Consider the following 14,021-nt stretch of genomic DNA (forward strand, 5'->3'; position numbering starts at 1 on the left):
TCTGCTTCCTCCTCCTCTGCTGCTGGGTCCTCCACACCTGTGCACCCCCAGCTCCCCCTAGGCTATTCGACGTGCCAGGTACGCCGTTGTCATGCTGTCTTGGGGATGACGTGCCTGGAAAGCAGAAACCATACCGGATCTGTACTCCTGTCATCTCTGCAGTCACAGGCCGATCGGTGGCTGACCACACACCAACTGAAGATCGGAAAAGTGGTGTGTGACAACGGAAGCAATCTGTTGGCAGCACTGAGACTGGGCAATTTAACACATGTGCCCTGCATGGCACATGTTCTGAATTTAATAGTCCAACGTTTTATCTCGAAGTACCCAGGATTCCAGGACATTCTCAGGCAGTCCAGGAAGGTGTCGGCCCATTTCAGACGTTCCTACACAGCCATGGCACGCCTTGCTGACATTCAGCAGCGGTACAACATGCCAGTCAGGCGTTTAATTTGCGACAGCCAGACTCGCTGGAATTCAACGCTCCTCATGTTTGAACGTCTGCTGCAACAACAAAGAGCCGTCAATGAATACCTGTTTGAACTGGGTGGTAGGACTGGATCTGCAGAGCTGGGGATTTTTTTCCCCCGTTACTGGGTGCTTATGCGCGATGCCTGCAGGCTCATGCGCCCTTTTGAAGAGGTTACAAACATGGTCAGTCGCACCGAAGGCACCATCAGTGACCTAATACCCTTTGCTTTCTTCCTGGAGCGTGCCGTGCGACGAGTGACAGATGAGGCTGTAGACCAGTGTGACGAGGAGCAGGAAGCGCACGATTTCTGGTCGGAATCACCAGAACGAGCCCAGGCACCTGCTGCAACGCAGGGAGAGGTGTCAGAAGTGGAGTCAGAGGAGGAAGGTGGCTTTGTGGAGGAGGAGGACCAACAGGAGCAGGCTTCCCAGGGGGCTTGTGGTGACCGTTTGGGGACCCCTGGTCTTGTACGTGGCTGAGGGGAGGAGACCGTGGATGATGTAGTCCTTGATAACGAGGAAGCGGAGATGGATACCTCTGCATCCAACCTTGTGAGAATGGGGTCTTTCATGCTGTCATGCCTGTTGAAGGACCCCCGTATCAAGAGGCTTAAGGAGAAGGACCTGTACTGGGTCGCAACGCTACTAGACCCTCGGTACAAGCATAAAGTGGCAGAAATGTTACCAACGTACCACAAGTCCGAAAGGATGCTACATTTACAAACCAGCCTGCAAAACATGTTGTACAATGCTTTTAAGGGTGATGTCACTTCAGGAACTCATCAACATTCCAGGGGCAGAGGTGCCAGTAATCCTGCCACGAGCGCACCTGCAAGGACAATGCACTTTGGCCACTCTGTAACGTCAGACATGCAAATGTTTTTCAGTCCAAGGCAGCGCCAGAACCCTTCGGGATCCACCCTCAAAGAACGCCTCGACCGGCAGGTAGCGGACTACCTGGCATTAACTGCAGATATCGACACTCTGAGGAGCGATGAACCCCTGGACTACTGGGTGCGCAGGCTTGATCTGTGGCCAGAGCTGTCACAATTTGCCATGAACCTCTTGTCTTGCCCCGCCTCAAGTGTCCTCTCAGAAAGGACCTTCAGTGCAGCAGGAGGGATTGTAACTGACAAGAGGCATGGATCTCGGAGGGTTACTGCACGCCGGAAGACTTGTTCTGACTCCCCATGCAGCTGTCCTTCTCTGCACGCCGCATGACTCCACACACAGCTGTCCTTTAGCGTCCTCCTCCCTCCGCCACCGTTACAAACTAGGGTGCAAACCCTACTGGTTTGGTTTCATTTGAATCAAAACTTTTTGGACAGGTAAATCCTGAGTTTTTCTGGCCTCTGTGCTTCAGTGGCTGCGACAAAAAAAATGACTATTTTTAGCATTTATATGGCATATTTTTTCTGGCCTCTGTGCTTCAGTGGCTGCGACAAAAAAAATGACTATTTTCAGCATTTATATGGCATATTTTTTCTGGCCTCTGTGCTTCAGTGGCTGCAACAAAAAAAATGACTATTTTTAGCATTTATATGGCATATTTTTTCTGGCCTCTGTGCTTCAGTGGCTGCGACAAAAAAAATGACTATTTTCAGCATTTATATGGCATATTTTTTCTGGCCTCTGTGCTTCAGTGGCTGCGACAAAAAAAATGACTATTTTTAGCATTTATATGGCATATTTTTTCTGGCCTCTGTGCTTCAGTGGCTGCGACAAAAAAATGACTATTTTCAGCATTTATATGGCATATTTTTTCTGGCCTCTGTGCTTCAGTGGCTGCGACAAAAAAAATGACTATTTTTAGCATTTATATGGCATATTTTTTCTGGCCTCTGTGCTTCAGTGGCTGCGACAAAAAAAAATGACTATTTTGAGCATTTATATGGCATATTTTTTCTGGCCTCTGTGCTTCAGTGGCTGCGACAAAATTTTTTTATATTTTTAGCATTCATATGGCATATTTTTTCTGGCCTCTGTGCTTCAGTGGCTGCGACAAAAAAAAAATCATATTTTCAGCATTTATATGGCATATTTTTTCTGGCCTCTGTGCTTCAGTGGCTGCGACAAAAAAAAATTATATTTTTAGCATTCATATGGCATATTTTTTCTGGCCTCTGTGCTTCAGTGGCTGCGACAAAATTTTTTTATATTTTTAGCATTCATATGGCATATTTTTTCTGGCCTCTGTGCTTCAGTGGCTGCGACAAAAAAAACATAATTTTTCAGGAAAGTACACATGCCTAATTTTTCAGGGTTCTGCAACAGTGGCAAAATCGCATCTTTTATGGTCACCGCAGGTGATCAATAAAGTAGACCAAAACTGGGCCCACACTGCAGAATCAGTGTTTTTTGGTTCACTTCACTGTACATTGAATTACCTCTGCCTGACCGTGCACGTGCGCACAAGCACGGTGACTGCTAAACACACCACTACAGAAATATTGCCACCAACAGGACGAACATCCTGGAGGTGACAAGCAACTAGTAATTAAAAACCATTATTTGCTCACTTGACGGTATCATTCATGAAAGCTCTTTGCGTTTTTTTGCGTTGCAGTAAGCGCCGCGTTTTGTCTTTGCGTGTGAACAGGCTGTAACCTTTACACGACTTGATTGGCATGTAGACGCCGGACGTTTTAAAGCAGTTTATTACACAAGTTTAGAAATGTAGTGTGATTTCTGCCCTTTACAGCACAAAACGCAGCGCTGTGTCAACAATGTATTTTTCAGAAACATTTTTGCCCTTGATCCCCCTCTGGCATGCCACTTTAAACAACTTTAAAGTCATTTTTCTGGCCAGAAATGTCTTTTCTAGCTTTTAAAATTCGCCTTCCCATTGAAGTCTATGGGGTTCGCGACGTTCGCCGAACCGTTCGCATTTTTGTCCGGAAGTTCGCGAACATTTTTTCCGACGTTCGCTACATCCCTATTGATAAATAACCCCCTAAATGTTATCCAGAGTAAATTTGTGCCTTGCCATTGTTCAGCATGGCAACACCTGGTCCCTTTCTGTTTTACATAGTTACTGTCAGGTTGTTGTTCTGTGTTTACGTTTTAACACTTTTTTATGCTTTCAAATGTCTTTCTAAATCCTTTAACCTCCCTGGAATTTTCTGGTCTTGGTTGAACAGGTGCCACCCACCCCCCAAAGTATTCTCTTTTGCTTTTGTTCTGGCAGCCATAAACACTGTTATGTAAAACTCTGTGTTCTCTCTAGGGAACTTGGCCAGGATACAAGAACAGACTTGGCTAGAGGAACATACAACTGTGCTATTGTGGGTGGGCAAGCAGCTCCTATTCCACCACAAAAGGTAAAAGAGAAATACAGAAAAAAAATGTGTTGTTGTATGTAACCTAGAGACTAATCATTGTGCAAGGTGTTATGACAAGAAGAATTAAAGCTCAACAATTAAACTAAAATGCCTTATGTTTTGTGCAACTTTACCAGCCCTAAGGCAAAACAACTCTACAGTAAATGCCTTCATTAGCTCTTCATTTTCTTTTCTGCTGATTCACTGCACATGCTCTGGGCTAATGTCAATTACCTGAGCTTAGGGGCAACTCACTAGACAAGTATATGTACAGTATAACAAATATAATACAAATTGACATCACATTATATGTCATATAAATTAGTCTATTATACATCAGAACTGATTAATAATCACAAAAGCAAACTTGTGACTCCCTTTGCGACAATGCCCACACAGAGGTAGCTTTTTAGCTAAGGACAGCAAGTTAATTCAAGTTTTGGCTTCCTATATTTCAGCCGTAATATGAATAAGGTTCCTAGTTCTTTACTGTAACTATCATTGCATGTACATATCCCATGGGTTATTGAGCAAATCATTGCTTAGCTCAGGGCCTCACCACATGCTGGTTACTGCCTACAGATATCAAGTGCATATACCAATTGGACTTGCGTTGAAAATTCAGCACATTTTTGATGGCGTATTGCTGCTATTTTTTTTACCAGACACGCTACTCAAGGCAGTGTCGAACTGGGATGCCAGGGGCCCACTTTCCAAACTACTATATTTATACCTCCTCTCATCACTCAACCTCTTTATTCTTCTAGTCTCTTTTTTCTACATACTATTCTTCCATTATAAAGCCTCTTTGTTCCCATAAAGAAATAGGGAATGGCCATGAAATAGGCCAAATAGTTAGAAGCAAGAGGCCCAGTCCGACACTGACCCAAGGCCATCCACCCACCTAGGGACATTCTCCCATACATTACCCTTTCTTAGCAATGGAGTCTGGTCAAGCTTAAGCATTACAGGCTCACAGTTTAGTTAATGTGTGCCGTATCCAAAGACAAATTCTATTCACAGAACAATGAGTTTATAAATCCCTTTTGTGATGGGTTTGCCCAGACTAATTTTTGCCTGATTGGGATAAATGAAAATAAACTGTAACAAGCATAAGGAAGTAAATAAAATGTGAAGCATATATAGTAGTATATCTAAAGCCACCAAATGCCATCCTTGTGTATTGGGGTATCCAGAAACAACTTTTTTCAAATCTACAAAACCATGTGGGACCAGGGGCACTTCTATAATGAGGCCGCCTGAGAATCTTGCCTCAGGCGTTGCCAGTCAGTGTGTCACGTGACGTGACGACGTGTGTAACATTCTGTGCTGCGCTCCACTGCTCCCTGGCTGCTTACATGATGCCGATGACATCACCAGCTCCGCGCATATCTCCAGGGCTGGGTCTGCGCGTGTTGGCTTTTGGAGTTTCAGTTTGGACTGCAATGCCTGGACCTGGTGGTGTCATGGTGGCTGGCTGCTGCGTCTGTCTAGGGCAGCAGGCACTATCTGTCTGAGGCAGAGTTTATTCACAAGAAGAGCCAGGTACTGTACTGTACTTACAGAACAAATATTTGGAATAAATAATATAATAGTTGTACTGCCTGTCTGTCTGTTATTTGAATTCTCCACCACCATTCCACTGTGCGTGTCATCAAAAAGCCAGTGTTTATAATTAGTCTGCCCAAGTGCCCTCAATGCCTGTTACTGTATATACAAATTACCATACCAAAATAAAATTGTTGACAATTAAGAAATAATAATGGCTTAAGTTAAAAAAAAAAGTTAAACATTTTTTTTAAAAAAAGTTGAAAAAAGATGTATGTTTCCTGGTTAATGCATAAAGACGAAATTCAAAGTTTTTGTGGACATTAAAAGGGAGATTTACTAAAGGGCAAAGTGGCTAACGCTAGTGAAAATTCTACAGTGTGACGTCATTTTGGCACTTTGCCAATTTACTAACGGGCGCTGGCGTAAATTCGCTAGCGAAGTAGACATATTCTAGCGCTACTTCGCACCCTAACGCCTGGCAAAGTTGAGCTCTGGCGAATGCTACCTCTTGCGCCACACTTGCCTTCACCACTTCAGACCAAGCGAAGTGCAATAGAGAAGATAGGAGGATCTTCAAAAATAGTTGAAATATTTTCTAAATCCCAAAAAACGCTGGCGTTTTTTTACATTTTGTGGGGTACCCTCCTCCCCCCTACATTTCCTAAGATATGGCACCTAAACTATACAGTGGGCACATGTGTAGGACAATATAAGTTTTATTCAATGAATGTTTCCCAGGCATGGTGTGTGGGGGCGTGCCATGCTTTCGCCTCAGGCAGCAGAAAGGCCAGAATGTGTGATGTCACATAAAAGTATAGAATATAAAAGAATTTATGAGATAAAAGTGTCGTCTGAAGTGGATGTTTTTATCGATATATAATGTATACTTTATCACATGTTCTTGCCAGAAATGGACAGGACCATTAAAGCAGTAGGCACACGGATAGCAGGACACGTACATGTAAAGTGTCTAAGACCAATTATAGTGTTCCTTCGAATTTTAAGGGTGTGATCCAACAGGATTCGTTTTTATGGGTCTTTAATAGGTTTCATGCATTATAATTACAAAGGGATTACAAATATCACAAACATTTGCTCGTGAAGAAGCATGGTGGATACCACACAAAAAAAGTAGAGGCTAGAGTTGCCAGTTTATGATTTATGTGCTCAGATTTCACTGCATATCTGTAAGTAGCCTGTATTGATTAGGGGAATGAATGTTAAATCCATTTATTGCACTATATGCAATTTTTTTCTTTTTTTGATTTGTATCAAGTAAACATGGTCTGAGCACGTTTTACAAAACAACATATATAATGCTGGAAAACTTTTGTTTTATGCAACAGAATGAATGTTTATTTGACAGATAAGGCAGTCCTTTATATAATTCTTATCTGTCCTTGGCACACAGCTGAGTCAGCTTGCTTTATATAGCAAAGGAGAAATGGGCCTGTCTATTGTTTTAGCTTACGAAATGTGTTCTATTGTGTAATGTCACGGTTCAATGTAAAAGTCAATGAGAGACACACTAAACTAACCTGTCCATTCACATGTGATAAGGTGTTTTCTTTTACATTGCCTTTTTCCATGTGTTACAGTTGGACAAATGAATATGTTCCAAATAAATTTCTGGTACAAAGCCCATTTAATTAAATTACAGCGACAAGGGATACACTGAGGTGATGCAATTTTATTTACTAATGGGACTAAAGACACAGTGCCATAAAACCACTATTGGACCATATTATTCTTACAACACAATGTTTGTCTCAGAATACCATCATCATTGGGTAAGGCTCAATACATAACTCTGCAGGTGTATCATATAAGATAATGTAGAATCTACAGTACTGACATTAAAGTACCATCATGCACTTAAAATCTATAAAAGTAGATAAAGGCTTAGAAGTATCACATGGGCTGGGGCATAGGTGTTCGTTTAGATCAAGTTGTCTGCAGTGTGCAAGAAAATCTTATTCTTTATCCCCAGTCAATGACAGGTATAAATACAGGCCTCCCATAGGCATCTTCAAGGAGCACAGAAGTACTAAAACGACTTTGCCATCTCTGAATAAATAAACAAATCCCTTACATAGCTGGAAACTGTATGTAGCCATGATTTGCAGGATTAGCCTAGGGGTAGAAGAAAGTCATATTTTTGCTACACGTAGCGGCAGATTTATTTAAGGTTCGAATGGTAAATTAGAATCGTAAATTCCCATGTGAGATTTATTACACCTCGACCATGGAAACAGCTCTAATTCGACACCTAAGATTAGAGACACATGCGCAGATTCGGGGAGATTAGTCGCCCTGCGACAAATCGCCTCTTCTTCAGATGACTAATCCCCTCAATGCATTCCCGCCGGTGAATCTAGAATCTAAATCGCCGGCGGGATTCAGATCGATTCGATTTTCCAAAGTCACCCGAAGTTTCCTCGTGAGACAAATTCAGAAAACGAAGCACTCCAGATGAGTCGCCTGAAGAAGAGGCGATTTGTCGCTGGGCGACTGAATCTTCCCTAATCTCCACATGTGTCTCTGCCCTAAAAGCTCCTGAATTAATTTAGTCAATGGTAGAGGCCGGTTGAACCATTTGGAGATGTTAATTGCCTTAGAATTTTCAGGTCGGGACTTTTCTATGGAATGGACGTTCGAGTTTTTTCATAAATAACCTCCCATTTATTCAAATTTATAAGAGTAAAGAAATTCACATAGATTTGATTTTCAAATTTTGATAAATAACCCCCTTAGTGTCATATTAAAATTCCTATGCGACCATTTCACCATTGTCTGTAAGGAGATTCAAACTCTAGGAAACCCTCCAGTAGACCAAGGATCACATTAATTAAAGTGGATGTAAAAATCATCCCGTTAAATTAATGGATTGTATTAGATTGCCTAAAAATAATATGCAATTCTCTTGATTCAAGATTAAGTACTAATCATTGTGGACATACTACGTATTGCACTGGCCTCTAAATTTTGATTTACATTTTGTACAGTTGTTTGGTTTTTTTATGGGGAATCCAGTAAATAAGAACATGTAATTAAATCCACATGCTGCACACTGATCTAGCACTAGGTATTAGGAGGAAAACCTATGCTTGGGGTGACATGAAGGGTTACCATATCATTTTATAGAAGTGGTCATGTATAAAAATGGACAGGTTGCATGAAGAACAGCTATTTAATCACATGCACACATAGCAAATGTAAATATGTATAATTGTGGAATAGGGTGCATTTGTTGCAGTAACAGGCTGCATCTGTACATTGTTTCATTTTCTTATTTTTTTCCATTGACTATTATAAAAAGTAATCCATGACAGATACAAGCGTTTTATCACTTTGACCTGAACTTTCATAAGAAACGTCTCTGTAAATGTTTATATGTACTTTACTTTTTGTATATGACCAGTAAAATATTCGAGAGAAAGTTATTTGGCATAAGGTCTTATTTAGCCATATACAGTATTTGGATTCAGTTATAAGACTGGGGAGTACCATACTGTTTTTTTCCCCATAAGTTAAAATGCAATATACATACACATCAATGGTAATTATCATAACAATGGCAAGGTGGTTTTATAGTTTTACTGAGCAATAAACTGTGATGAACTCATCTTCAGGCTCCCTTGTTTAAGCCAGAATAGCTGTGCAGCCCATGTGTTTTCTATCAGCATAAAAATGAATAACATATGTTTATAATAGTTCCCTTGTGGGGCATTAACAGAACAGTTTACCCATAAGTGGTGGTATTCTCAAATGGAATTGTTGCAGGTGGGCTGGTACCATATCATTGTGGACATGTGTCCAGTGTTTATAAGGACCTCAGTTTACATGTCACAAAAAATTTGCTCTGTAAAAAGGAAACACAGCAATTTTAGGCATTTTGTCGTTTAGTAGCTCTCCTGGGAGACGTCAAACCATCTAGAATTGCTTTTCATGCATTGTAATGCTACTAAGCCTGATCTGCCCATTATCTAAAATACTTCGGGGCCGATTCATGAAGCTCGAGTGAAGGATTCGAAGTAAAAAAACTTTGAATTTCGAAGTGTTTTTTGGGCTACTTCGACCATCGAATGGGCTACTTCGACCTTCGACTATGACTACGACTACGAATCGAACGATTCGAACTAAAAATCGTTCGACTATTCGACCATTCGATGGTCGAAGTACTGCCTCTTTAAAAAAAACTTCGACCCCCTAGTTCGGCAGCTAAAAGCTACCAAAGTCAATGTTAGCCTATGGGGAAGGTCCCCATAGGCTTGCCTAAGTTTTTTTGATCAAAGGATATTCCTTCGATCGTTGTATTAAAATCCTTCGAATCGTTTGATTCGAAGGATTTAATCGTTCGATCGAAGGAATAATCCTTCGATCGTTCGATCGCATTATTTGTGCTAAATCCTTCGACTTCGATATTCGAAGTCGAAGGATTTTAGTTCCTAGTGGAATATCGAGGGTTAATTAACCCTCGATATTCGACCCTTAATACATCTGCCCCTTCATGTCAAATTGTGTACTTATTTTACATCAGGAATATGATAAAAATGCTGATAATAGCAAATTAAATGACACAGATTCATTCAGTGCTAAAGGCAGAACCCATCATGTTTCAAGAAACAAAAAACAAAAATAGCAGCAGGTGGTTGCGTTTTAATAATATGCCCTTCCTAATGGAGTAAGCGGAGAACATGACACAGAAAGCTGAAATCTAATGTTAGAATTGATCTCAGGGTGGGGAAGGGTTAATGTTTCACCTCTGAGTACACTTTTTTTGGGGTGGAGAATAATTAAGACTATATCTTCGAGCAGACTTTAGACAGCCACATCACATGGAGATCCCTGTACAGATATGGGGAGACAATAAATACGAGTAGATCTTGTGGCCCTACATTGGTTGAGCCAGTTTTGCCTAGCCAACAGCTCTCTCCACCAATCATCATGGCCTTTGATGGAACTTGGAAGGTTGACAGAAGTGAAAACTATGAGAAATTCATGGAAGTTATGGGTAAGTATTGTGTCTAACATATTTTACTAACTATTAGTGGTTTGCATTTAGTTTTCCAAAGAGGTAGTATTCCTGTTTTTTTGAAGAGAATAAACTCAGATATGGCCATAGAAGCATCATTAAGTCTACTGTCCTCAGAATTTTCTTAGTAATTTTTCTTACCTGGTGGAAAGTTTTTTATTCTCCAAAGAACTAGGATAACACTGAAATCTTCTTGACTTCTTTCATTCTTTTTTTCTCTGATAGGTGTAAATATAGTGAAACGGAAGCTGGGGGCACATGACAATCTGAAGGTCATAATCCAGCAAGATGGAAACAACTTCACAGTGAAAGAATCCAGCACATTCCGTAACATTGAAATCAAGTTTACCCTTGCACAACCCTTTGAGTATTCTCTGGCTGATGGAACAGAACTCAATGTAAGTTCATATTAATGTAGCCACCTGTGCCATATGCTAGGATATTTCCTTTAGCTGCAAAACTTTCCATATGAGTTTTTCATTTGAAAATGTTTATCTTGTTGTATTGGTATTAGCAGAGCCAAGGAACATTGCTTAACACAGCCCTTTGATACGCAAAGTAATCTTAATCCTCTGAGATAAGACACTGAACGCTAACCCTTATTACCATCCATTATTATCACATGTGCATGTCAGCAGTTGGTAAGAAAACAAACCTCATGATAAGGAAGAAACAGGTAAACAAAAGAAACAGGTGAATGTTTCACCTCCTATGTTACAAAAAGTATGAATTTTTATGCCAATATCTGATGTTTGTTCGCTAATGAGCCAATCCCATGCCAAGCCATTAGCAAACAAACATAAGTGGTGTGGAAGGCAGCAATTCAGGTTTTCTACACTGGTACAAATACACCAGCTGAGAATATGACCATTCAGCCATTGGTCTAACGGAAAATACTTAAAAGGATTCTGTCACAATTTGTATGGTGTAGTTTTTATTTCTAAATGACACTGTTTACATTGCAAATAATTCACTCTACCATATAAATTTCATTCCTGAACTAGCAAGTGTATTTTCTTTCATTTATAATATTGGTGTGTAGGCAGCCTGGTCATGTGCTTTCAGATAGAGCCAGCACTTTAAGATGGAACTGCTTTCTGGCAGGCTGTTGTTTCTCCTACTCAATTTAACTGAAGGTGTCTCAGTGGGACCTGGGTTTATACTATTGAGTGCTGTTTTTAGATCTACCAGGCAGCTGTTATCTTGCATTAGGGAGCTCCTATCTGGTTACCTTCCCATTGCTCTGTTGTTAGGCTGCTGGGGGGGGGGGGTGATATCACTCCATCTTGCAGTACAGCAGTAAAGAGTGACTGAAGTTTATCAGAGCACAAGTCACATGACTGAGGGCAGCTGGGAAACTGACAATATAAAAGGCTTACATCTATTGCTAACATTCAATCTCCTCTAGTTTAAGCCCTTTTACAGTTTAAACCCTACATTGTATAAAAAATCCATCATTCAACTCTACTTCAGCAAGACCAAGACATGCACAGTACATAGAAGTCTTAGGCAGCGCATTTGTATTACAATTCGTGAGCGCACTTTAAGAGGGAGCGCTCCCATACACTGATGTGGCAAAATCCTCCCTTCGGCACTCGGGTTAAATTATACGTTGTAATCTTTGTGTATGCACATATCTCTCAGCGTGGCCATATTGATGATGTAACTAAAGAGAAAATGGCAACCGCAAAGTACTTTTTATAGTGATAAATAACAGTACTGGAGAACATGGAAAATAATAAAATAAATATTTCAAGATCAGGTACACTGCCCCCAGATGACCTTACTAATTTATTTAGTCAAAAGTCAAGTCATCTAGCAATGTGTTATGGGTTAGAAGAGACATACAAACTCCAGACAGACAATGGTTAGTTTGAACCTGACAGCAAATGACACGGATAATTAAATCTAATTTATGATGTTTATAAATCATTAGGTTGCAAAACAAAACAAACTTCAGTATTGCTCTGCTTACAAATAAAAACATTGAAAACAAATCTATAATAATATCTTTACATGTTCTAATACTAAAGAAAAACTTTTCTGTGTTCAACATTAGATGGGAACTTAAAAATATGATATATATCACCTATATTCTTATGCATGGTTAACATTTTGTATTTCAGGGTGCCTGGTTCCTACAGGACAACCAACTTCTTGGAACTTTCACCAGGAAAGATAATGGAAAAGTTCTGCAAACTACTAGACAAATCATTGGTGACGAACTTGTTCAGGTGAGTTTTGCCCTCAGATATAAAGGGTTCATTGTAGTACAGAAGACAAATTCCCCAAAAGTCATGGGATGTGATTTTCTTTTGAAGGGTATCTATACTAAAAAATAAAATGGTGTACACTTATTGGAGTAGTACAATGAACAGTTTTTAAAATTTTAATTCATTTACTATTTGTAGTGATTTGCTTTATTAACGATTGTAGACTATATAGCAGACTGCTAGTGACAGAGTTTTGGCTCAACTTTTAGTTTTGAGTGTCAGCGACCCTAATTGTCTATATCTTGTGTTAGCAGTTTAAACTTCTAATATCTCAAAAACCACTAAATATGTATGTAGCTGAGTTTACCGCCGTTAATTTTTTGGGTTTAAATGAACACACTTGTGGGCTGAAGTTGAAAGCCTTTGAGGTTATTATGTCCAAGTTTTCTATATGGTTTATATCTTACCATTCAAGACCATAACAAGAGACTATTCTCCACAAATACTAATATTTTTTTGTGAGTGTAGAATATTTTCTCTGAAAATACCTGATGAATAACAATTTTTTTTGTAAATGGTATTGTGAATTGTAATAAACATGAATCTCACATTCTGAATTAATCTTGTAACATATTTGGATATTTTTCTTGTTTTCAGACATATGAGTATGAAGGTACAGAATCAAAAAGGATTTTCAAGAGAGGCTAAGTGTTAGTACTGGATAGAAGAAACTATCGGCACATTGGGCATACAACAACAAATGCTAACCATTATTGACCTGACGGGCCATCTATTGTACATATCATTGGTAAAATGGTTTCAAAATGCCCCTAGGATTTTTGTATTTTTCATATTATTCAATAAATGTGGTTCCTGAAATGTCACTTGTCATTATTTTTTTGTTGAAACTCTCCAGTTCCCCTAATACAATAGGGTAGCAAATTGCATGGATATATAATGTACCCACTATTATAATATATAATTATATTATAGGTCACTAAGGAGTTCGATGACCATATAATGGAAAACACCATAGCCCACAGTCAATTATTATAGGTAGAAGTTAGTTCTTAGACAGAGGTAGGTCTTTTAATATTTAGACTAGAGTATACACAATGAGTTGATCTTTAAATTGTGGTATAAATGAATGCAAAATAATTTTACAGCCTAATTGAAAAAGCAAACACCATTTGTTTATCATTCTGCAATAAGCTAGCTAATTAACCAAGCCTTATAGAAATAGTGATAGCCACCAGAGACCAAAGTAGGCTGAGAAAGGTTATGGAAAATTAATGCTATCTTCTTAATAACTCAGCTGACATATAGCAAACATAGTGAACTATCAACTCATCTGATATTTGCTTTCAGCTTTTAATGTTCAGCAGACTGTTCATAGCTGTCTACTGAGTGTTTGCTATAGGCTCCTGCCCT

The 14,021-nt window shown here is 39.6% G+C and overlaps 1 protein-coding gene across 1 annotated transcript; it reads left to right on the forward strand.

The window, feature by feature from the left end:
• The first annotated feature begins 10,249 nt into the window (after positions 1 to 10,249).
• On the forward strand, positions 10,250 to 13,474 carry fabp2.L (fatty acid binding protein 2 L homeolog). Its single transcript, NM_001085877.1, has 4 exons — positions 10,250 to 10,356; positions 10,603 to 10,775; positions 12,504 to 12,611; positions 13,248 to 13,474. The coding sequence occupies exons 1-4, from the start codon at positions 10,290 to 10,292 to the stop codon at positions 13,296 to 13,298; spliced, it is 399 nt and encodes a 132-aa protein (NP_001079346.1). The 5' UTR covers positions 10,250 to 10,289; the 3' UTR covers positions 13,299 to 13,474.
• Positions 13,475 to 14,021: the final 547 nt, after the last annotated feature.

This window comes from Xenopus laevis, chromosome 1L, assembly GCF_017654675.1.
Source record: "Xenopus laevis strain J_2021 chromosome 1L, Xenopus_laevis_v10.1, whole genome shotgun sequence".
Classification (NCBI taxonomy): domain Eukaryota; kingdom Metazoa; phylum Chordata; class Amphibia; order Anura; family Pipidae; genus Xenopus; species Xenopus laevis.